The sequence below is a fragment of the Clytia hemisphaerica genome, unplaced genomic scaffold (assembly GCF_902728285.1).
Source record: "Clytia hemisphaerica strain Z4C2 unplaced genomic scaffold, Clytia hemisphaerica genome assembly, whole genome shotgun sequence".
NCBI lineage: Eukaryota > Metazoa > Cnidaria > Hydrozoa > Leptothecata > Clytiidae > Clytia > Clytia hemisphaerica.
Genome location: NW_027103528.1, coordinates 2,054,692 through 2,078,506, shown reverse-complemented (window position 1 = coordinate 2,078,506; position 23,815 = coordinate 2,054,692). Strand labels below are relative to the sequence as shown.

General features: G+C 35.0%; 1 protein-coding gene across 1 annotated transcript; it reads right to left on the bottom strand.

Moving 5' to 3' along the window:
* Positions 1-797: 797 nt before the first annotated feature.
* Positions 798-23,815, bottom strand: LOC136799516 (condensin complex subunit 1-like). Its single transcript, XM_067056230.1, has 32 exons — positions 23,680-23,815; positions 16,584-16,728; positions 16,296-16,371; positions 15,876-15,934; positions 15,685-15,776; positions 14,592-14,675; positions 14,118-14,263; positions 13,792-13,913; positions 12,418-12,541; positions 12,178-12,325; positions 10,746-10,868; positions 10,550-10,624; positions 10,060-10,194; positions 9,860-9,959; positions 8,947-9,109; positions 8,476-8,682; positions 8,147-8,196; positions 7,650-7,774; positions 7,220-7,473; positions 6,935-7,019; positions 6,277-6,787; positions 5,606-5,883; positions 4,819-4,918; positions 4,328-4,451; positions 4,073-4,124; positions 3,747-3,850; positions 3,166-3,343; positions 2,933-3,027; positions 2,697-2,777; positions 2,308-2,491; positions 2,019-2,130; positions 798-1,494 (listed from the first exon to the last, which is right to left on the bottom strand). Exons 2-32 carry the CDS (start codon positions 16,699-16,701, stop codon positions 1,193-1,195), a joined length of 4,407 nt encoding a protein of 1,468 aa, XP_066912331.1. The 5' UTR covers positions 16,702-16,728; positions 23,680-23,815; the 3' UTR covers positions 798-1,192.

Here is a 23,815-nt window from a genome sequence, read left to right as displayed (position 1 = left end):
AATTGTTCATCAGTTAATGAATAGTCGATAGGAAGGCCAATACACGAGACCTATAAAATGTTTATTGAAAGGCAAGTGTGAAATAAATGAGTCAAATGGGGGTTGGCTTTCTCTTTCTTACTCCTCTAAAAAGTTTCTGAAATAATTTTGAGTGGTTTAACCCTAAAACATATATGGTAGTTGGCTAAAAAGACCGTTCTTATAATTACATCTTTAACACGTGTTTCAGTGCGATCGAATTGGTTTTAAAGTTGATATTGAACATTCTAACACTTCCTGTTTCAAAACCACACTTGAAGCAACAAAAGAAAAGTAGGTACTAAAAGTGAGGTTGAATTTGAACGAAATCAAAATAAACAACCCAATGAAATACTCGAGTTTAAGCACTTAGTCTCCAAAATATTCAACATTTTCACAGTAAAAACATGAGGCGGATAAGAAAAAGATGAAAACTTGCTCACCTCGGCGGATTCTTGTTGAACATCAATTGCACACAAATTCCACAAGTCTTTACCCCAAATAACGCAAGTCGGTGAAGAAATTAAACACACCAAAGCTAAAAGACTGTTCATAACATCTAGAACAATCATCAATCTTCGTCGCTCCAAAAACGAATTTTTGAGTAGTTAAAGGATTTTTTGGGGAAAAATTGATCAAAATAAATGGCTCTAAGAATTGCGCTTACTTTCAATAAATAAGTCGATCAAGGCATTCCAAACGAAAATCCCATCTTATCATTGGCGATCTACTCTACTGTAACATAGCTGTAAAAAGGACCAAGTCGAATTACACTACACTTTTTTGTAAAGATTATTGATTTATTCTATCATTCTACGAGAGCATAGTTACACAAGGTTGCTCAAAAATCTCATAAGGTTAATAAGGTTATTTACAAAAATTGTAAAACTGAAAGTTAATGAATTTTACAATTTACATAATTATATTTTTAGTACGTAGGAGTTGAATTCGATAAGAAGATACCAGGCGTCAAGCCTAAAAATGGAACCCTCAGTTTTATTAAAATGGAAATATGCAGATTTCGACAAAAACTAGATAGAAGAAGTATTTGTGGAAGAAATACCTCATTCTCGAGTGGATGACGTCTTCACTTGTCATAAAAAGACTTGTAGCCAACCACATCTCCGAATCTCATTGTTGTCTAAATGACGAGGTTCTAAATTAAATATAGATTCTATGTAAACAAATCCTCTTCATCGCTTGAAAATACTGGATTCAACCGAACCGTTTTTCGTTTCTTTTCCGTTGTTTTTCGTTTGCCACCCGGTAAGGCTTTCCGATTTTCTTTGTCTGAGAAATCGTCATCGCTTTTATCTTTGGTGGTTTTCTTGGAGACGTTTCTGGTGGATTTTCGGGAAGGGTGTTTGGGTGGTTCGTTGTCGTTCGTTTCTACGTCTTCTTCACTGTCGTTCACTTCCCACGGTTTTGGTTTTCGTGCGGTGCGAGTCGACTTCTTCCGATTTTTCGTCGTGTTTTCTAAGTAGGACAAGTTAGAAATAACGAAATTTTTATACAAAAGAAATTTATTATAAAGAATTTGCTGAATTATCTGAAGGTTTGCAAAAAAGAAACAACCTACTTTAAAAACAAATCATTCAATAAATCGCAAAAGTTTTTAGAGCGAAATACTTCGAAAAGCTCAATTCACAAATTCAAAAATTTCGCCAAATGTAGACCAAATGTAGTGAAAATATACCCCCCCTATAAACATTTTTATCAACGCTTCAGATTTTGAGAAACTGTTTTTACAACCAATAATCACTTTTAACAAAAGGAACCTGAATAGACGATGAAGCAGCTAAAGTAAGATTATATCTGATAACAGTTCATTGCCCTAATGAAGTATACTGTTTCCAATGGATAACGAACAGAATAAGGAAATTACCATTGCAGTCTTCAGTCAAATATTCAAATCATGAACCACTAGGAAAAACCGCTAGAAATACGGTGCTCTTCTTTTTAAGAACTTTTGAAATTCTATTTAAAAAGATTCTACTTACCTTGTGTAGCAGCTTGAGAGAGAACTTTTGCAGCTTTATCGAAATCAGCATTTTCTTCAACACCTTTATTATGGTATCCTTCTATAGTGCTTTCGAACTCTTCCACTAGTGTCTGAAAGGAAGAAAATATTCCATTATATTCAAGATCAATATAGCTTTCTAAGCCAGGTAAGCAAGAAATATTACAAGGGTTAGGGTTTCGTAATTTGTGACCGTGAAAATCAATCGAAATAAAAAGAAGATAAAAGTGACTTATGCTAAGTTTGACGGCATGATTAGAAAAAAATACCTTGAACTCTTGTTTGGAGAATTTCTTTGATTTGCTAATGATTGTGGTGAAACATGAATAGACATCGTCATCAGAAAGTTTGTCATGGTAACAACGGATGTTCTCCATCAGCTTCTTGAACGTTTTCTCAGTGTATGGTAAGAGCGATAAACAAAATGATAAGTCGCGCCATTGACGATCCGTTCTAGTAAGAAATTAGCATGGATAAGACTCAGTAATCATTGATGGAAGAATCTTGATTGTGACCTGTTGAGTTCTGTCTAGCCTTGCCTTGACGCAATGACATTTTCACTTGGTCGTGGTGGACCACTCTATCAGGGAATTGGCTCCTAAGCTGAACGTGAAATTTGAAACTTGAAAATATCCTCAAATTAGAAAAGAAGTAAAACCTTGTAGCTCTGAATCGATGGCACAGCTTCTCCACCAGAGATTCCGCTTGCTTATCCTTCTGAATGAACTGCAATATGTATCTGTTGGAGAAGAGAATGATTACCTGTGAAGATTTCTTTGCTTGAGAGAAAGAATTTTTAGTCTTTTAGCTGAAAAAAAGTAATTGTAAGATTATCACCTGGCTTGTAGTAAAGTTATGAATTGAATCTATGGTTAGATGTAGAGGGGGGCTTACTTCATGATGGTCCGGAAGACACTTTCATCGACACCAGTGTCCGGATCTGAGAGACGACTGATGATGTCCGGTGCTATGTTGTACAATGCATTGCCCTGAAAAAGAAATGATTAGGTCAATTCTTTTAAATTGAGGATCAAGTAAACTCTGGTGAAGAGAAGGTGATAGATGCAGATTTGAAATGAAAATACGAAGAGAAATGTGAACTTTTGCGATTACAAAGATATAAGTACCTTTCTAGCCAGCTCAGCGAATAAGCTTTTAGCCGAAGAAGCGATTTTGTCTTCTTTATCTTCCAAGCAGATGGCCATTTCACTGATTTGTCCTTTCACTTTCAACATATCGTTCAAAATGAGATGTGTTAGTATGGTGACAGCTGTCTTGCGCACTTCAACTGATTCATCACGAAGTCTGAAAAACAAAAAAACTTCTAGTTGTACGTCTTTCTAGTGCTAGTGGATATATAGTCATTCATCGGCTTCGTTTCTCCTTTCGGCTATCGTTTTTTTTTTCTCAAGAAAACATACCGGGTGTTGATCACCAGGCTCGTAAAATATTTGTCAAATTCAAAGGTCAGCCAAGGTAAGAATAGATTGGTTTTCAACCTCGTTCGCCGCATATTGTTCAACTGTTCGATGCTTACTGATGGCACCGGATAAACATATTATCTGGTGTCCATCAGTAAATTGAATAAAGCCTGGAATACAGGGGGACATTTTTTTAATGCCGAATTTGGTTTCACGGATACTCTCTAATATTTTCTCATTTTCTTAGATATAGACGGTTGCTCAGTAGAAATGTAAGGTGCGATTACCTTGCATAGAGATTTGGTGTCCATGGTTCGATGAGGTTGGGAAAGCGGAAACACAGATCGCCCAAAGTGATCATCATGTTGGAACGCACGATCGCAAATTCAGACTGAATGAAACAGATATAATGCAAAAAGTTTCTTTCGGGCGTTTCCAATCTATAATTATTCTTTTCGAAATGTCTACGAGGTAAAATTAACTTAAAAAGATATTGTTCAAAATTCCTTCTTTAGCTTTAATTCTTCTGTATGGCCTTCTAAAAATAATCCATTCCGGAAAATCGATAAAAACCGTACACAGAAAGCATGTTTTCGAAATAAATTATACGAACCTTTTCCAATATGGTGAAAACAAGTTGCAAATGCTGATCACAAAATTCAGAACTAAGTGTAAGAAAATACCCAAAATCAAGTTAGTATTATGCTTTGTCACAACCAATATGAGAACCAAAATAAAGCTGAAATATCTAGCACGCAAAATAAAGCTGAAATATCTAGCACGCAAAATAAAAACTAATTTTTTCGAAAAGGGTTCCAGTGGGGGCAATATGTCAAAAGATGAGCAGCAGTACAAAAGCAATCTATACCTGACCATCATAAATCTGGACAAAGCCAAAGCAGCGCTGGATCGTAATTCAGCATTTTTGTAAGCTGACGGGTTTTTGCAAATCATCACTGCAACTGGAGCGAATACACTCAATAGGTTGTCACCTAAAACAACGATTGACTCTTTAATCTCCTCCAGTGAAGCAGCAAGTAAGCTTACTGGCTGTTTATGGACTAAATACTTTCTTATCGTTTATCTAAATCATCGATGCAAAAATCGTTCTAATTGTTCCATTTTGCCACCTTTAAGGCCATTTTCAGCTGCTTTAAAACTCATTCGCAAAATTAAATCAACACGAAATTTTTCAAAACATTGGCTTGCGAAATTAAATCTCCCGAAAATTAACCCAATTAAAGTGACTGACTGTACATTTTTCCTAAAGCATTATTTTGTCAAAGAAAGTAACTTCCTAGCAATAATCAAATTTCAAATTTCAATTTCAATTTTTAAGAAATCAGATAACATTCATACCAGTGACGATTTCTCTTTCGCAGATCTTACGAATATATTCCGCCTCTGCATCTTCTGCGGCCGCCCCTCCAACGCCCATCTCATCATCAAGGCCTGAATCCTGTCAATTTGAAATTAAGATATTTTTTTAGATTGAGCTATAAAAAGTCTTTGCTCTTTTAGTTACAACAAAAACAGGCGATCTAAATAGAGAGAAAATTAAATAAAAGACTTTTATGGACCTACCTGGTTATGCATTTAACACATATATAATTGATATCTACGTGAGCGTGACCGTTAAAACAATCATTCAGAACACAAATAGTGACGATTTATTAAAATTCGTCGCTTGCTTTCATCATTGATTGTCCCCGTTGGTGGTATTAAGGGAGGCGCTTGGAAGGAAGAGAATATCTACCTCATCAAAAGATTGAGTAATTTGGCCAAGAACATTAATGTATGCTTATAAATAGTGTTTCTTATAGATCAAGGTTCCTTTTATGAAATAAGATTTTTTTTGTTGAAAATCTGCTTGAGCTATCTTTTACCAAGACGGTACCCTACTTTTATGCAAAAAATCAGAAAAAATTAATGATCCAATTTTTCACACATTTTCTTTTTTTTTTAAATCAGGCTCCGTAACATTCGAGGGTTTATTGGTTATGCATCTTGAGCAAAAAAATCAGAAAAATCGAATGAGCCAATCTCGAGAAAAGCTGGTAATGAACAAAGGAACGAACTAACGAACACGGGTTTATTTATAGGACCTCAGGTAGGTCCAAAAAGCCAACTTTAAGGTTTACACTACCTTATGTATGCTGCTATCACGAGCACCGCTTTTCCTTCGACTGCCACCTGGCGTTTTGCCGTTCTTCTTTCCTTTTCTCTCCTTCTCCTCCTCCTGAATGTTGTGACGTCGCTTCAACTCACTTAATATGCTGACGTCCAAGTGATAGAGATGCATGAGTGCAATGTACCCTGCGATGGAGAGCACTCTAGCAACAACACGTGGGTGTGTTTTATTGTTTTGTTGTGACGATGATGGCGGTGCTTGTGAAGATTGCTTGGGAAATACATCGTCCTCATCTATAAAGTGAAATTATAAGGCCGTAGTAAAATTGTGGTAAATATATGGGTCCGCATGGGGCTGTACCGGGTACACCATAAATAAGTATACAGGTTTGTTAAATGATTATTAGTTTACGGATAAGAATTTTCTGTTGATTCATTATTTATTGTAGGGAAGTTTTATACACAAAAATTTAAGTGAGGCTTTCTTTTGTGCAATAAAAAATAAATAAACGCAAACTAACAATAATTTAGCAGACCTGTATACTTATTTATGGTGCACCCGGTACACTTCCCGTCAAACTTGGCCCACCCATCGATTTTTTAGTCCCTCAGGTCTCAGTATTGCGGTAATCGAAATGAAAACTAAACCGACAGAAAGAGCCAAGAGATGAATAGGTTGAAAAATACCTTGTTGTAGAGGTTGGTCATTAGTTGGAGGTCCACCGAACAGTGTTTGCACCAATGCCTTTAACAGGCGACCAGTAATGACGTCAGGTTGTTCGGCCAATTGATAGATGACTGATATCGCATCCTCACTGAATGGAACCCAAGTCATGTCATTCAACTGTGCTAAACCTTCTAAAATCATGCTCTCTAGCTGTACGAATACGCCGTGTTCGGTTGGTAATCGGAAAGGCTCCTTGTTTTCACCCAGCTTTTGTTTTTCTTTGATCTTCAGAATAGCATTACACGTATCACGAGCCAGAAGGAAATTTGATTTATATTTGAGACCGTGTTCAACAAGGACGCTCAAGTTGGATTTAATGATGTCTTTTTCAGCGCCTGCTACCATGGAAAGAATGTTCAAAGCACCGCGCTGTTCCTTCTCTGTTGTTTGCGGTAGTTTCAATGCAAAACGTTGCCATAACAACTGGACGACATTTTGAGGAATCAAGTCTTGTTTCATCAGTTCGCATAGCTGAAATAAGAAACATAGCTTTCAGAAACTGATGATGCCATATTAATGTTATGAATGGTATCTTGGCAAATGGGAATTTTGAGTTCTCAAAAACAGTATATGCTACGTTCAAAATAGGTTCAAAATTAACAATGGTAAAATAAATACCAGCTCCTCGAGGGAAGTCAATTCACCAAGATTTGCACTCGTTATAAGCGATGTTAAACTGTTGACAATTAACGTTGGTTTATTTCTAAAGTAGAAAGATAAAATAGTTAAGTGTGTAAAAATGGAAATACGAGAGACGACACCTTTCTAAGATATAATTCCAACAAATGCTTTGCAAATACCATGGAAATGTTAAGTTTCATAGAAAATGTGAAGCAGGCTTAGAAGACTTCGTAGAAAATGTAACCTTCATTAGCAGAAAACAAGACAAAAACAATTACAAACCTTGGATTATCGCATGCAATGTCCAAATATAAACGTTCGAAAGCAGTGACCACAGCTTTCTTTACGATGGGGTCACGTGACCAGACCAGGTTGGCCATGCGGCGAATGCCTTCTTCAGAATGAGCCAATCCGAACTCATGGGCAGCAATGAAGAAGTCCATGGTTTCCAAAACGTCAGAGTTCGTTTTTGAGCCCAAGTGTTGGCAAAGGATTGGAATTGCTCTTCGCATTTGATGCGCGAAATTCACACAATCCTGTTCGTGGGATAAGGACGGAGAGCTTTACTTTCAGAATATTTTACACACAACCCAAAGTCATAGACTTTGCAATATTTAAAGCGAAATAATTTCGAGTTAGAAAATTTTCAGTGTCCACTTTGTTTTAATTCGCATATAAAAAATAATTAACCAGTCGCACAAAAATGATCAACCTTGAGGTAGTTGACGAGAACTTTTTGTTGTTCAAGTTGAGTATTTTTGAGGATTTGTTCTTCAGTGGGTTGTTGTTGAGTGACAGCGTCCAAATCAATCTCCATATCATTACCACTGGCATTCACTACATACATTCAAAAGAAACAGAAATCTTATAGCTTCACTTCATTCGAAACCAAATAGAGGTTTTAGATCATTCAAAGGGAAAAGAGACTATTTAATAGTGAATTGAACGTTTTGTTTCATTCAGGATTACAAAATGTTTCAAGCGTTTTGGGATGAGTCCATTAAATCAAATGAAAGGGAGTGCGCCTCCTCTTTACGGAGAAAACGTTGAGACTTTCGCTAAATGGAAATCGAACGGGAAAACTTCTTTGTTCGAATCACAGACAGATTCAAATTGAAGAAAGAATTTTAAGAGATTTGTAATAATAGAAGTTGGAATAAACGTGAGCTTACTTTATGTTGGTTACATCATCAAATAGAAGAAACTTACAGCAATATACTTTCTTCAACAGGAACAGCTTTTTCTTTAATTTCTTCTCCCTTAAAAGTAAGAAGATATCAGAACATGAAGAACAAACGGTATTTGCATTCGAGAGAAGGAATATCGAGTATCTACATCTCAGTTCCCATACGCATCCGTTGTAAGGAAATCGAAGATTTTTTAGCTTTATTACATCCTGAATGCTGAGCTATACTATGACTACATTCCATTTTGTAGTGCACTAAACAGAACGTTCACGATCTAGATTAGAGGTATAGGTGGGAATTCCTGCGTACACCATGAAGGTAACCACTTAAACAGCCAATCACCATATATACCGTGATTGTTTATCTTCCGTTTCTTCGGAGTCCTCTTCATCTTCATCCTCCTCAACTTCATCGGAGCTTTCCATCATCTTTTGCACATCTTCATCAGACACTTGCAACTCCTCTACATCTCCCCACACCTCAAGCACCCTGCTCAACATCTTGATCGCCTTGTCGTGTAATTTCTCTTTCAGAAATCCTTGCACTTTCAATAAGGCTCTGTAATAAAAAGGAAAACGAGTCGAGTCAAATGGCAAGTCAAGTCAAACGAAGGTTTAACCTTTTTGTCAAACGAAGATTTAACCTTTTTTCTATTTCATTCTACTTTTAGGAGAAATCTTGTTCTAATGCTGAATTCAAATTAAGCCTATTTGATACCTAGCAAGCTTACAGAATCCTGAGAGACCGCGAGAGGAACAGTGGAGACAATAACAAAGTATATAGAGCGGGAAAAACCGACAGCTAGGATGACAGAAGACGCACTTATCTAAACCATCCTCGTCATCTTCATAAATTTGAAATGCTTCTTCATCCTCTCCTTGGTCTTCCTCCATCTCCTCATCTCCGCTCGTTTCTTCTTCATCTGACGTCTTCGTTAACTCTTTCCATAAAACTGTCTCCAATTCACTCCATTCTCTATCAAGTTCTGTAGTGGGAACAAAAGCTTGACGAATACATGTCAAATATCATTTATAGTACCTTGGTTAAAACAAAAATCTTTTATCAACAACAACAACGTGTAGAAAATCTTTTACAGCCTGTGTCGACAAAGTTTACATGAGTCGACCACCTAAACTATATTGAAAGAACAATATGATTATGTTTTGAAAATCGTCACAAAGTAAAATTAGAAAAAGGTTTCCGAACCAATGTCAATCTGGCATTTCATGTTATTTTTCTAAAAAGCAGGCCACAAAAGCTACCGGGTGTTTAAAAAGTGAGGTTGTGAGAAAACTAAAAATGCTATAAATCTAAACTTTTCCCCATCAGAAAGAGGAAAAGAGTAACTTAAATTTTGAGCTATCATAATTTAAAATTTGCTTAACGTGAAAATTCGAAAAAATTCTCTTTCGAAAAAGCATCATTTTTGTGAAAAAAAGGGGATCAAATTCAAGAAAAACACAAAAACACGCTATTTTCTTCTACAAAAGAAAAAGAGAAAAAAAATCCATCCCCTCTTTTTTTCTCAAAAATGACGCTTTTTCGAGTTTTCTTTATAACTTTTGAATACGTTAAGCAAATTTTCAAGTATGATAGCTCAAAATTTAAGTTAGCCTTTCCTCTTTCTGATGGCGAAGTTTAGATTTATAGCATTATTTAGTTTTCTCACAATATTATTTATTTCAAACTTGAACACTTTCTTTTGAAACACCCAGTACAAAAAAAATAAGAGTACCATTGCTGGGAGCGTTGTCTTCGTTCTGTGAACTAGTGTCCATCTCTTTCAATTTGTCAGTTTCTTTTTCAAGACTTGACGTCAATTGTTCTATCGGTAGCTGAAACAAAAAAAGTTATGTTTGTAAATTAGAGTAACAATAAGTTTTGCAAACAAAAAAACCATAAACATATTAAACCTGCTGAAACAATTATACATACTTTTGCAGCGAAGGGGTTTCCGATTAAACTTGCTTTCAAAAATTGGACAGCATATTTTCGAACTTGACTGGACTTGTCCAATAATCTACCCAAAATAAGTTCGATGATTCGGCTCTGCCTTGAAATGGGTATAGCCTAAAGTAAAGAAAAATTGCCTTTTATTAAATAAACTCTTAGCCATCGTATCGAGTTGAATAAAATACTTATACAGGGTTGCTACAGGTTTACCAAGCTCAAAATTCCAGACTCTTAGTTTCAAAAGCCACCTGAAAATGTCAAAAATCTTGGGTATATTTTTCAGAGATTTAATCCACTAGGAAGGTTTTCAATTTTTCCGTAACGTCCATCTGAAAGTCTTGCCTGATGAATACTTTTTCCAGACTTTCCAGACATTTCCATACCTTTACCTAATTCCAGACATTTCTGGCAGACGTAGCAGCTCTGTGATATTTCGTTGACTACATTGCATGTATGCAACAAAAATGAGTACCTTTTCTTGACATAGACGAAGCCATATTTGCAAGTCTTTGCTCCTCACAAACGCATGTACGTCATGTATATGCTCCTAAAACAATTGAAGATCGGAGAAGGATACGTTACAAAAGGGCATTAAATTAAGTTAAAAGAGAGCAAAATTGGTTCAATTGGTTCAGAACAATAGTTCTGAAAAACATGTATTCGTTTACTTCCAGTTTGTCCAAGAAACTCTCTCGTGATTTCTTCATTGATTCATCCAAGTCTTCCTTACTCAACACCTTGATGACAATCTCACCAAAAACACCCAGCACACCATTGCGCATTGTGTACGACTAAAGAGATAAAGAATAAAGAAATTACTCTTTAGTTGTCACATTGTCATCTAGAGCTAGCTAATTTTTGATTTTGTGTAGCTCTAAATGTATAGAGACTTTCTAAGAAATAATGAAAGGGGAGTTGTGGCGAGAAATGGAAATGGCTCAGATATCAGATTTCACATTGGTATGGTAAATATTTAAAAAGAAAGGGTAAAAAATAATGTAAGAACAATTTCCAGCAGAGTTTATTTCATTTCTCAATCAATTCATTGACCGATTAAAATTTATTTAATTCTAATTAAGCAGAATAGGCTGAACTATTAAAGTTTTAAGGAATACATAAAGTACAGTAAATAGAGGATTAATCCAAAGGGATTTGATATAAATACCGGGTGCGCCACAAAAAAGTTTCTCTCTTTGAAACTGATTTTCTCAAAGTCTAAAAATTTAAAAATAACCAATACTTTTTCATTGGAAAGAAGAAAGATAAACTTAAATTTTGATGGGTCATTTATTAAATTCGATTCATTAGATCAAAAGTCATCCTCAATTAAATAAAAAAGTTACTTTCGGAAAGTGCTCAAAAACGTTAAAAATCGACCTATCAAATTAAACAGAAGCATAATTACATGATACATCAGCATTTTCGTTTCAGTCATTAAAAATGATAATTAGCTGTCTAAATGACCTTTTGTTATATAAAGGAAGGTTGAATTTCAATGAAAAGAAGGAAATTCGTCGAAAAAGGCCAAAAAAATCTGATAAAATTCATAAAAATACATCAAATATGGGTTTCGAGGTAGATCCAGCCTTACATGGACTTTATCCAGTCTAGAACCAATATCTGAGGAAAATCTCGGTAAAAATAAATTAAATTGATTTTGATGAAGATTTAAAACCTATTCGACCCTTCATTTTCAAAATTTATGTGCTAAAGTTACTCAAAAATGCTCTTAATCATGTAAAGGCTATTGCGATTGCCAAATTTAAAATAAAGATTTGATAGTTCAATTTTTAACGTTTTCGAGCACTTTCTGAAAGTAACTTTTTTTTTCAATTGAGCATAACTTTTGATCTAATAAACCAAATTTTATAAGTGACCCATCAAAATTTAAGTTTATCTTTCTTCTTTCCAATGAAAAAGGATTGGTTATTTTTAAATTTTTAGACTTCGAGAAAATTCACTTTAAAGAGAGAAACTTTTTTGTGGCGCACCCAGTAGGTTAGTGAATTCATAAGATCGGGCTATCAGGCCATCAATTAACCCCTATATTGACATTTTACAAAATATAAGCCAGTTGAAAAAATAAATCACAACACTTACATCACCATCGAGATGGGCCATCAACAAACTGATGTTTGGGAGCACTTGGTTTGGTATTTTATCAGCTAATTCTACCAAGAACTGTGAGAAAGCTCGCGTGCCACTCGTATCACGTGACAAGTCCGACGATTCCATTCGACCAATCTCCCTAAGAAAAAAGTACAGAAAAATACAAAGAATAGTAAGTAAGAACAACAACAAAATAATATTCGTCCGGTACCTTTGTATAATAAACCCTACCTAATGACATCACTGACAAGGTTTTTGGCTCCAAAATCAGTTACAAAGGTGGTGATAGCTTGTGCAAGAGGCGACACCAGATGCTCGAAATGTTGCAGCAGCTGAATCATTTTCATACTGGCACCTGAAATCAAAATGGCTTAAAATGTTACCTTAATCCCATTAATTTTTGCTCACTAGGCTGTGCGAAGTGTGCGTGAATTAGTGATTATTATAAATGTGTAGGAATATCATCTTAGCGCTCTTTTTAAGAAACGAGTCCTCTAATTAGGGTTAAATATAGGTAGATTCGCTGGATTGCAGGATTGGGATTCAAGCGTCTTTTTTTGGTTTCAATTTGTTTATACATTGTTCATACCATTTCTGGTGCTATAAATAATTCCAAGAACTTGAAAAAAAAAACAGAGAAAGGGAGTTTTTTTTACAATTTGTGATCTTCGTAAACTTAGCAGAAAAAAAAGACTTTTGCAATATAAAAATTTAGTGAATTCATGTAACCTTGCATTCGTTTTTGGTTTGGGATCGTTAAAAATTGATTTCCCAAGTTTCTAGAACACCTAGTCCATAAGATCCGGTGTCTAAAATTTGATCCGAATACAATGAGGGGACTGGGAACCAGTCAAAGTGTGCAATATGCTGGCAATTTGAATCCTAAAAAGGGGAAATTCCCAAATTAGCATCAAGGCCTTGCCCGTATTGATAACGGTTTTTCTTAAGATTTGCTTTATGTTATGTAATCTTTCAAGATCTTTTGGTTTGAAGTCAATATCTTCTTTCAATTTTTTTTACAAAGCTTTTTTCGAATCCTGAATCCGAATCTGAATCTTTGAATCCAAATCCTAGAATCCAATAAATTTACCTTAAATATATCCCTGGGATGTAAGAAATGGTTAAAATGCAAACTAAAAGTGAGCAAAACTTCTGATTTCATAGTTTTTTGCCCTCTTTAACTACGTTTCTCATCAAAAACACTAACTACGTTTCTCATCAAAAACACTTAAAAAATGTCCCAGAAATTACAAGATGCACAAAAATTAAAGAATATCCTGATTAAAGGCGTGAAAATAAAAGGTATTGCATTATCGATTAATGCCCTTGCTCTTTCATACATAACGTTTGTAAAAACCACTTTGTCAAAAATTGTTCAAATGTTCAAGAGTATTGCATTCAGTGCAAAAGGTAAAATGATCCATATTAAATTCGAGCCCAAAATAAGCATGATTTTTGGAATCAGCACTTAAATAATGTCCAAAATGTACTTGAGGAACACTGGAGAAAGTGAAAAATAAACATCAACCTACTCTGGTAGGAAGTAGACGAAATGTCCTAAAATAGATGTACTGGATGCACAATTATTTTAATGTTGTCTCTCACCTAGTTGATGTTTATATCGTTTGATGAGCTGCCCGAGGATGTTGATCACCAATTCTTTATCTTCTTTTTGACGAACCACGACAGGATTTTCCAGCATTTTGTAACATACGGAGCTGAACAAACTGAAAAAGAAATTAGAAGGCATTCCAACATCAATATTTTATGTCCAACTATATATTTGTAATCATATGTTAATAAAATTTTTTAATAAGCAGATAATGGCTGTGTCATTACAGAGCCTTATAGCATAAAACGTTTCTTTAAACGAAACCTTAAGAAATGAAATCAAAAAGAACATGTAGAAGAAAAAGTGAAAAACTAATTACTTGGCGAATTCTTCTTCTACAATGGGTGGATCCCACAATCTTTGGAGTTCAAGTTGTAAAAATTGGTTGATAACACTCAACACCTGACTCCTCTCTTTGGACCAGTCCCATGATTGATGTGACTTCTTCTTAGATCCTTTACCTCTCTAAAGTAAAGAGTAAAATCTGATTGGTTTGAACATTTTAAAAAGCAATTTTCTAAAGAGATTTAGTAGAGGTTATTGTTTACATGCAAACAATGCCCCCCCCCCAAAACTAACAAAAAAACAAATCAAATAATATGAAAAAACATCACCATGCATATTATATTGACCCTACGGGCAGTATTTATGCATCATCTTTTAAAATATTACACATTTACAGAGTTTTAAGATTTTAATCTCATTTGGTCAAAACGAAAGGTACCAAAGAATATACAGAACCTCAAAAATAATTAATACACACATTGAAGTTGAGAACAAAGAGAAAAATCACCTTTGTAATATCGGTATTCATGTCAGGTTTCGCAGCTTCACTTTCAAATTCCTCAATCAATTGCGTCAAAATATAAATTTCCATCTGAAATTCCAAAGAGAATAAAATGCAAATAAATTGTGGTGATTCATGATTTGTTTTGAAAAAGGGATCAATTATACAGGAAGACAACGAATATTTTGAAAATTCAAATAGCTTTAAATAAAATACTGTACACCTTTGTATTAGTTGAGTGGATTCCCTTGAGAACGGACCGAGGCCGAAACATGTAGGGGAAAATCAAAATATAATAGCCGCATCCTTTTTCACTGTTCAACATATTAGTACCAGGTGACCCACGAAAAAGTTTTCGGAAGTAATAGCTCAAAGTTTAAGTTAGAGCATCCTCTATCTTTTAAAAAAAAGATTGAGTTTATATTACTTTTATTACAGACCCTAGCCAACGAAAACCGTCCGAACTTTTTCGTGGGTCACCCGGTAGAGTTGATAGATATAGATATGAGCCCTCCAAATACATTTGGGATGGGTTCGACGCTTGAGTGGGAATCACGGCGCTGACAGGCGTGAGCTGTCAAGCCATGGCGTATACCATGACACTCGAACGACACTGGGAGAGCAATGCTCATGTGAGGCCGAACCTTATGATTGTGCCACAGCACATCAAAAAATCTGTTTAATCTACCCACACTCTTGTATCAGAGTGTACCAGGCGAAGGTATATTCACTAGCCAAGTGAATCGTACAGACATGGTGGGTATCGAACTCAGGCCTCACATGCGATGGCGGGAGTCAAGGATGACTCTAGTAGAGTGGATGAAATTATAAAAAAAGTAAATTTAAAAAAGTGGAAATGAAAATCGAGGATATTTTGAGAAAACTTTGGTAAGCATAAGACCAAGACCAAGCTGAGCAATTGAAGTTGAACATGAAGATTTTCTAAGCATAATGAGCCTCAGCCAGAAATTATCATATTTTTATAAAGCAAAATTTAAATTGTCTTTTTATTCACTTATTCTTCTTCAAACAACCGTTTTTTGTGTTACTATAGATGTCTTTAAAAGTACTTTATGCCTTGAAATCTAATTATTATTACCTTGACTGTATTTAGATGACTTTTTCGTAGTTCAATATCCATACCTTCTGGATCAAGAATCATTGGAAGAGAATTCATGTGTATTGTAACATCTAAATAATAATTGAAAGAGCTAGTTAGTATGAATGAACATAATAATGTTGTGTACTATTCTAACTTTATCTAAATCTCTAAAAACAAGGTCAACATACTCTGTAGTACCATCTCCCATGCTTGTTGTTTGATTTCTTCTTGAAGACGTGTCAAATGGCTAAAAAATAAAACAGAAGTTTGTTACTTTATAATATAATAAAATATAATACTGTAGACCTTTTTATTAGAGATCAAAAAGTAAAAAAGAAAGAATTTCGGCTGATTTTCATTTCCACTTTGACTTTTTTTATGATTTTAATAAAAATGTGTACTATACACTACCTGTAGTGCAATTATAAAATGAAAACAAAAATTTATTCGGTGTCCAAAAAAAATCTTTACATATTTCTATTTCTGAAGTACAATAACAGTTTTGCATATATTTTGTGTTTTATGCAGTTTTTTTTATTAAAATTTCATCCGACCTTGCTCAAATTTATATTGAGAAACAGTTTTTCCAAACAGGAATTTCAACTTACTGTAATACACTGTAGAATACATCAAATTGTTTGAGAATTGCAGTGGGGCCATCATTTCTGTAGTCAATGTTACAATCTGAGTTTGTTTAAAAAAAAAGATTATCAGATTGACAAATGATTGATTGATACCATAAAAATGTATTTTTCATTTTCTGAATATAAAAAGTAAAAACTAAATGTCATGATTCATGAATGACCATATTTGTAGATTAAAAATAAAGAATCAGGCTTTTAAATGCAGCATTGATGAGAAGAGCTCTTGCAAGCATTACAAATAACATCTTTTACCTTCCAGTTTTTCTCCAAGCTTTGCAGGTTCATATATCTTTCGAACTCCATAACCATCTGCAGCTCGATTGCTCAAAAGATCTTCTTTGTTCAAAGGTAAAACAAAGTCACAATCCATTTCAAATCATTCAATTAACTTTCTTTCCTATAATACATAAACATTTAAAGTTTACAGCTAAACAGCTCGTAAACTTATAAGTGTTGAGCCCAGAAAAAATAAGTATATTATTAAATGGATACTGGAGTTTAGGTTGACTTGTTTTAGCCTAGTAGCTATTTGTTCTAAGGTCAACATTAGATAACAATTACAAACAAAATGGCATTGGGTCACAGGCCTGTAAATAGGCGTCAGTCATCAGTCAATGTCCAACTGGAAAAGCCATCTGGCCGACTGAAAATTTTTTTGTATTGATGTAAGAATGAAAAGAGGAACACCCCTGTCTCTTACTCTATTCTTTATAGAAGTGATTTCTTCATAACTTTTAAGAGTGCTTGTAAGATCACTTTTATAAAACCGTTTTCTTTGTAACTTTTAAGAGTGTTTCAAAGGTCACTTTTACCACATCGCTTTTCTCATAACTTTTAAGAGTGTTTCTTAAGATTACTTTTATCAAATCGCTTTCTTCGTAACTTTTAAGAGTGTTTCTAAACAGTTAGTCACACTAGCGCCCGCCAAAATGTGTATCAAAGATCAATGCTGCCAAATAGCTCTATCGTTTACTTGACTCACAACAACCACAAAATGTGCCGTAAAACTTCTAAAAGAATTCATGAAAAAACAAACTCGTGCTTATTTAATGAAATTAACACTTTCATAAACTATATGAGAAATGACCTTTTGAGCCATGGATGAAAAAATTTGAACCGAGCCAACTTCCAAAAAAGATTGATGGGGACAAAGAAACCAAACTACATCTGCGCATTGCCGGATAGGCTATTTCCTGGAAATTTTTGCCGAACCTCAAACACTGACCCATATACATGTGCGGAATTATTTTTACTTTAATTAACGTATAATGAAGGTCTAACAGAACAAAGAGCTGTCTTAGGAATTGAATGACAAAATTTGGTTTCTTGATTCTGGCTACTGCATGCAGTGATCACAATAGTGGTTGGTTATCGTTTAAAACTGACCAGAAATGAAAACCAACCGACCAATTTTCAGATTCAAAAAAATAACCGACCAATATTTGGGTGATCTATATCTATCCTATACTGTTTGGTTAATGTTTGTCCTAGTTATCTTTTAGAAGAATCATTTTCTAGCTAGAATTTTAATGTATTTTTAATAAACTAAGATAAGCATTTTTAAGGTATAATTCCTAAAAAGAATGTTAGATTCGTACCTTTTTCAAAACATCTCAAAGAAAAGGTAACTTATCTGCTACCTATGCAATCATTCAAAAGTATGGCGCGCCAAATTACTTTTAATAAATTACCAACTTTTTTCTTTGACATCGACTTTTATTTTTGACACCAAAATTTTTTTTGACACAAACACTCTACATCCTATGTCATGTATACAAGGCACGCCTTATATGGAGATGCCCTGGAGCTTGCTTGTGGGGGGTGAGGCAATAAAGTCAGTTGCACTTGCAGTTGGTTTTTGGCAGGCTAATGGCTGGTTAGCCTTATACATGATTATACGTTAATCAGATTAAATTTAGCGAGTTTAAATTTCTGACTAATTATCCCCCTCTAGCAAGCAAGTCTTTACGAGGCCAAGTCAAAAGAAAAATAACAAATTGGTCACCATAGGAGCCAATTCATACACTATGTATTAAACAGAGCTATAAGAAGTATAGGTCTGCGAGTCAGACTAGGGTAATCTCTGATCAAAAGTGCAATGTGCATGCTATTTCCCACTATATAATATAAAACGTAAAGGGGTTTTTATACTGGGTGCACCAAAAAAAGTATACAACTTTGTCGAGATATTGTGAGCTTCAAATCAGGATTTAGATTTTTTGTTCATTCTTTTCTTTTTTGTGGAGAGGATGCTTTAACTTGAATTTTGAGCTATCCAGCGCTATCACACATTAAATTTGAAAAAGTAGTTCGAAAGTTATTTAAAAAAACTTTTTTTCCAGGTCGAAATTTCAAAAAATCATTAAAAACAGCAATCACGCTATAAATAAGACAAAATGACAAAAACACAATTTCATTGTTTTTTTTATTCCTTTTTCTCCTTATCTTATATTTTGCCAACAGTTGTTCCATCTTAGCCTCGCGCACACGTAAAGACATGCGAAACCCCCACTGTACCTTTAACTTCTAACCCAAGCAAAAATTTCCTATATAAATCGCATCTTCAACAAAACGGTAATTTTGTCAAATGATTTTGTATGACTTTGATTGCAGCCAAGGAAATATTTTAAAATGGTACCCGTATCCGTATATCCCAGGCTTAACTTATGTTTTACCGTGCATATTTTGTCAGTGCCGTGCATATTTTGTCAACATCCTTTTCATTGGATAAATACCACTAAAATGTACAAGATAAGTAAACATAAATTTATCGCCCGCGAGCGTGGCTTAGCTGAGCACACCTCTCTTATTCATTATCTTCGAATTGAGGCGGGCAAAGATTACCGCGCGGGCTGATGGCGGACAAAGGTTATTTGAAGATATTTTCAGTTATAATCCAAGGTAGAACAAACTAAACATAGAAAGGGGGTATTTTTTAGTGCTCTACACAATGATCGGTATTTTTTTGGAATTCTATGTTTAGATTTTTCTACCCAGCCTCGTTGCTATGTACGCGCGTCCTGTTGCTAAGACTTTCGTTTGAAATCAAAAGCGAAACCAAAATAATTTAGCGCAAACTGCTGTTCACGTAATATAGATAAAGTGAAAGGGAAGTCCTGACTGGCCACGGTAAATTGTGAGATCTGTTATCGACACTCGGTAACTTTGACATGTCAATCAATATTGCGCAGACTGGAAAATTAAGTCTCTAGAAAAAAACAAAAACACAAATGATGTCAAGACGTGAGCAGCGTGTGTGTGATTAAATTGTTAATTAACTTCTTCAAATTATGTACCGTGAGATCGGGTAACTTGCATCAGTGGAGGCTAACATGCATAGCCCTCAAATGAATGACCTAGCTGGTCATTAAAAAATACAAACTTAGATCAAATTAAAAATGGTAGAGTAGAGCTGCAAGCAGAGCTGCACAGATCATTTGTTTTGAAAATTTGCTGCATTGATTGATCAGTCATTTCAAGTCATTTCAGTCTGAAAATCTTAAAACAAGATTGAGACTTAGCGAGATCACAAAAACAAACCAAACTAAGTGAGAAGTGGTCTATCAGTCTATGCTTAAACTCCTACCGCTAACTGCTCTAACTTGGGACGATTCAGGACGATTGGTCGAAACATGGGACTTTTTATATCTGGCCTGTATTTTCACTTACTGTTAAATCTCTTTGACAACAAATTTGTTTTGATAACTCCACAGTACTAAAGTGTGCATTTTTACCTACCGTTTTCACGGTGGAACACGGTGGAGATAGCGAGACTCCTAAACGGTGTATTATCATTATACCTTTATTTTCATTCCTCAAACTTTTGCAAAAAAATGGAAAAATAGAAAAGTTGTATTTTTTACTGCTCTATTCATATACTAAGTTTGAAAGATATCCTGAGATATCTTCCTTATATTGTGGCGTATTTTTGCAAACTTCATAAAACTGATTTTTGTCCCGCTTTTGCGGGGACTTTAGCTCTTAAGCGCTTGCGTGCAGCATAGGGTGCACAGTCCAAATTTGCGTTTCCTGTAAATTTTGTATGAAGAGTTAGGTCTATACTGATTGGTGGAAATTTGATAGACAGCTGCAAAGGAGCACCGGGAAGCAATCAGTAAAATAGACCACTTTTATTTTTGTTGCAGATTTTGATATAAACTTCTCTCACAGGGATTACTTGTCAATGTGTTGTGTCAACTTGTCAGCATTGGGACCATTCCAGAAAATTTTTGTTAATCCGCCCCTCTCTCGGACGACGTGCATTTTTTAATTTTTTCCAGCCTCTGAAATAATTTTTCTTTTCCAGTGGTGGTCAGAAATTCCGATAAAAATCCATGTTCTTTTGCAAAATGCATGAGAAAATTCACTCTTTTTTGCCGTTTTTAATTCAATTGCCTTGGAAATTCATACATTTATGCAAAGCGAATTTATGACCGAAGCAGAGTTTTGCTATATTGTGCACGTACCTTTAACTTCTATCCCAAGCGAAAATTTGCTATAAAATTTGCTAAAAAATTCACATCTTCTAACCGATGATTTTATCAAAATGACCTTAAATGGTTTGGCTTGAAGACACAAAAACTTTCTCGGTTTGGTAGCTAGGACTGCAAAAAATGCCGTTTTAAAATGGTGTACTCTAACAGTGAACAGCAACAAAATTACCGGAAGCCGAAACACGGACTTAGAATCTGAAATTGATCAAATTGCCGTGCGGGCAGCACACATCTAAGCAATCTAAGCAGTGGTTCTTCGGTTTTAAATATTTATTTTGCTGTTAAATGGAAAAAAATTAGTTTGAGCGTTGACAGACAGTTACATCAATATGCCTTCTTACCTGTCTTTAAAAATATAAATAAAAGTAATCACAGAAAAGGACGCAAAAAAAAAAGACATAAGTGTGAGAACAGAGTAATCAAACTCGTTAGAAAAAGTACCATTAGAAGTCATAAAAAATCAACCTGAATAAATGCAATCGAAATTCCAGAGAACTTCATAATTCCCCAAACAACATTACATTACTATGTCAAACTCCCATCACATAAATTTTACAATTACGTCAGAGTAGACTACGCTCGCCACCGAAGAGGTTTATTTGGAAAGGGTAATTATATTTTATTGTTCGCTTCTTTTTTAAAGATTTGCCAAGTTGGAAAAGTATGAATTTCTTTGTACATATTTTACCTACCCCAAATATTTGGGACGCTGAGTTTTAAACGAATGGTCAAGTTGAAACGAACGATAAATGTATCAAGGTCTGTTTTATTTACCCCCTGGTGACTTAACAAAAGAGACTTAACTCGATGTTACAATCCAATAGACCTTTTTTCAAAGAGGCCACCCTGTTGAATAATTATGTAGTCCAGCAGAAAAACAATGATAAAACCATGCATAATTATTACAATACAAATGTATCTTTGTTTTTATGGCTGGACTACATAATTATTCAACAGGACGTCCTCTTTGAAAAAAGGTCTATTATTGAAAGTTTGTCTCGGCCTTTTTATAATGAGCGAGACATACGTTCTCTGATTACGCAATTTTCATATCAACATTTTCGAGGCATTTTGATGTAACTGACAGAACAGTGCGACACAAACAGCCATATAAACAAAACTCAACATTCTCACAAAAGTTGTCTTTTTGATTTCCCAAACATTCGTCTCAAGCGTTCCCTTCCACAATAATTTATGTAATTGCAATTGCGGTCAGTCCACAGTCGGGTTCAACATATACACGTGTTTTTATTTACGTGACCGAAGTGCCTACTAAAACAATCCGGGGGTAAATAGCGAAGCAACACAGCAGATTATTCGTAAGTATCTTTTGGCATTGACAATCAAATACAATATATTATACTATATTTCCTTAATTCAAAAATCAAAAATTCATTTTTCATTCGCGAAAAATAAAGATAAAAGAACAAAGAATTAATATTACATACTAAGACGCCCCCGTCTTTTACTCTCATTTAATTTCCAATCTCGGCACGTGCAAAACGCCCGTCCGCCCAATATCCACCCAATCAGCTTAAATTCACTTTAATTGTCCTTTGGCATTCAAAAAATAGTATTTAAAAATTATGAATATATAATAATTACAAAAAACAAAAAGTTTGATACTTCATTAGTGAAATATTCAATAAATTCCTGGTTTCAATTTTCACTGGGCGTTCTTCTAGGGCTTCGTTTATCGCGCAATTTTTGCGTCACACAAACTTTCTCGGCCGCTCGTAATAATTATACATTGCCAAATTTGGTTCTCCATTGTCGAGTCAGGATCGATGGTGACGTCACCTAAGCATAAAAAAGAAAGGATTTCGTCAGTTTTATGCATATATTAATTTGCGAGATATTCTATTCGCCGCGCGAGCGCACTTTTCGTAGACTAGTCGGAGTACTTTCTTTTACTCGCGGGATTGATGGTAACTTTTCATCTTCGTTATTTTTAAAATGAAGCACAACCGAAAAAAAACGAAACTTCAGAAAGTTGCGTATTTCCAGTGAGTAAACGACTCTGACAATTAACAAAATTGATGATGATGATTTTTTTTCGGTCAGGCCAATGTCTCGTATTGGGGGTTCTAGTCTTGAGCCCAAAGCCTACGCAGGATTGCAGCGTTTGGGTAAACGAGACAAAACTCTAAAAAAGCTGGTGTTTTGACGCGCTTCCGTGCTCTCGAAATATCGCAGTTTGAGACGCACTGCAGAAAGGATCTTTTCATCATCCCTTGACTTTTAACAGCAAGTATCAAGTATCAAATAAGGTCAATTAATGAGAGGTTTTTGCAAGCCGCGCAGGCGGGCGGGAGGAGTGCTCTTTTAGTGAACGAAACTTACCTTGCAAAACCAAGTGGATATTCTATGATAAAGAAGTATGGAAGTAATCAAATTTGTCGAATTTGTCAAGAAATAAATCAAAACTGCCCAAGAACCAACTAGCCATCTTTGTACATTTTTGTTTTTGTTCTATTTTTATGTTTTCATGATTTTGACAGACGATTCGTGATTTGAATAAAAATGTTCGATCGTTCGACTAATATCGTTCGATTTTATTAAGGCACCATTTACACTAGAATAACTAACTAGAAGGAAAAAAAGAGCGATGTGCGGCGGGCGGCGGCGGGTGTTGTGCCTCCGTGGATTATGTGGTGTGTTTGGGGCATTAAGGCTCTTACGACCCTGTCTCTTATAGCGGCTTTAGCAGCTTTATTAGCGGGATTTTTAGAGTGTCTGTCTCTTATTTGCTAGCAACTTGCATTGCGAACTGAGATGGAGTCTGGATTGTTTCGCAACCCTTATACAATACAGCTAGTTTTTATTAGGAGACTAGGAGATTGAAATTAAGTTACCTTCGGCATGCATAAACCTTGCACTTGATAAAAAAAATCCTGCAAAATCCATAAAATAAAATTCAGAAAAAATGAGAAAAAGTTTGTTGTTTGTTTTTATACTGTTTTCGCGGTCTTTCTGGAAATTTACTAATCC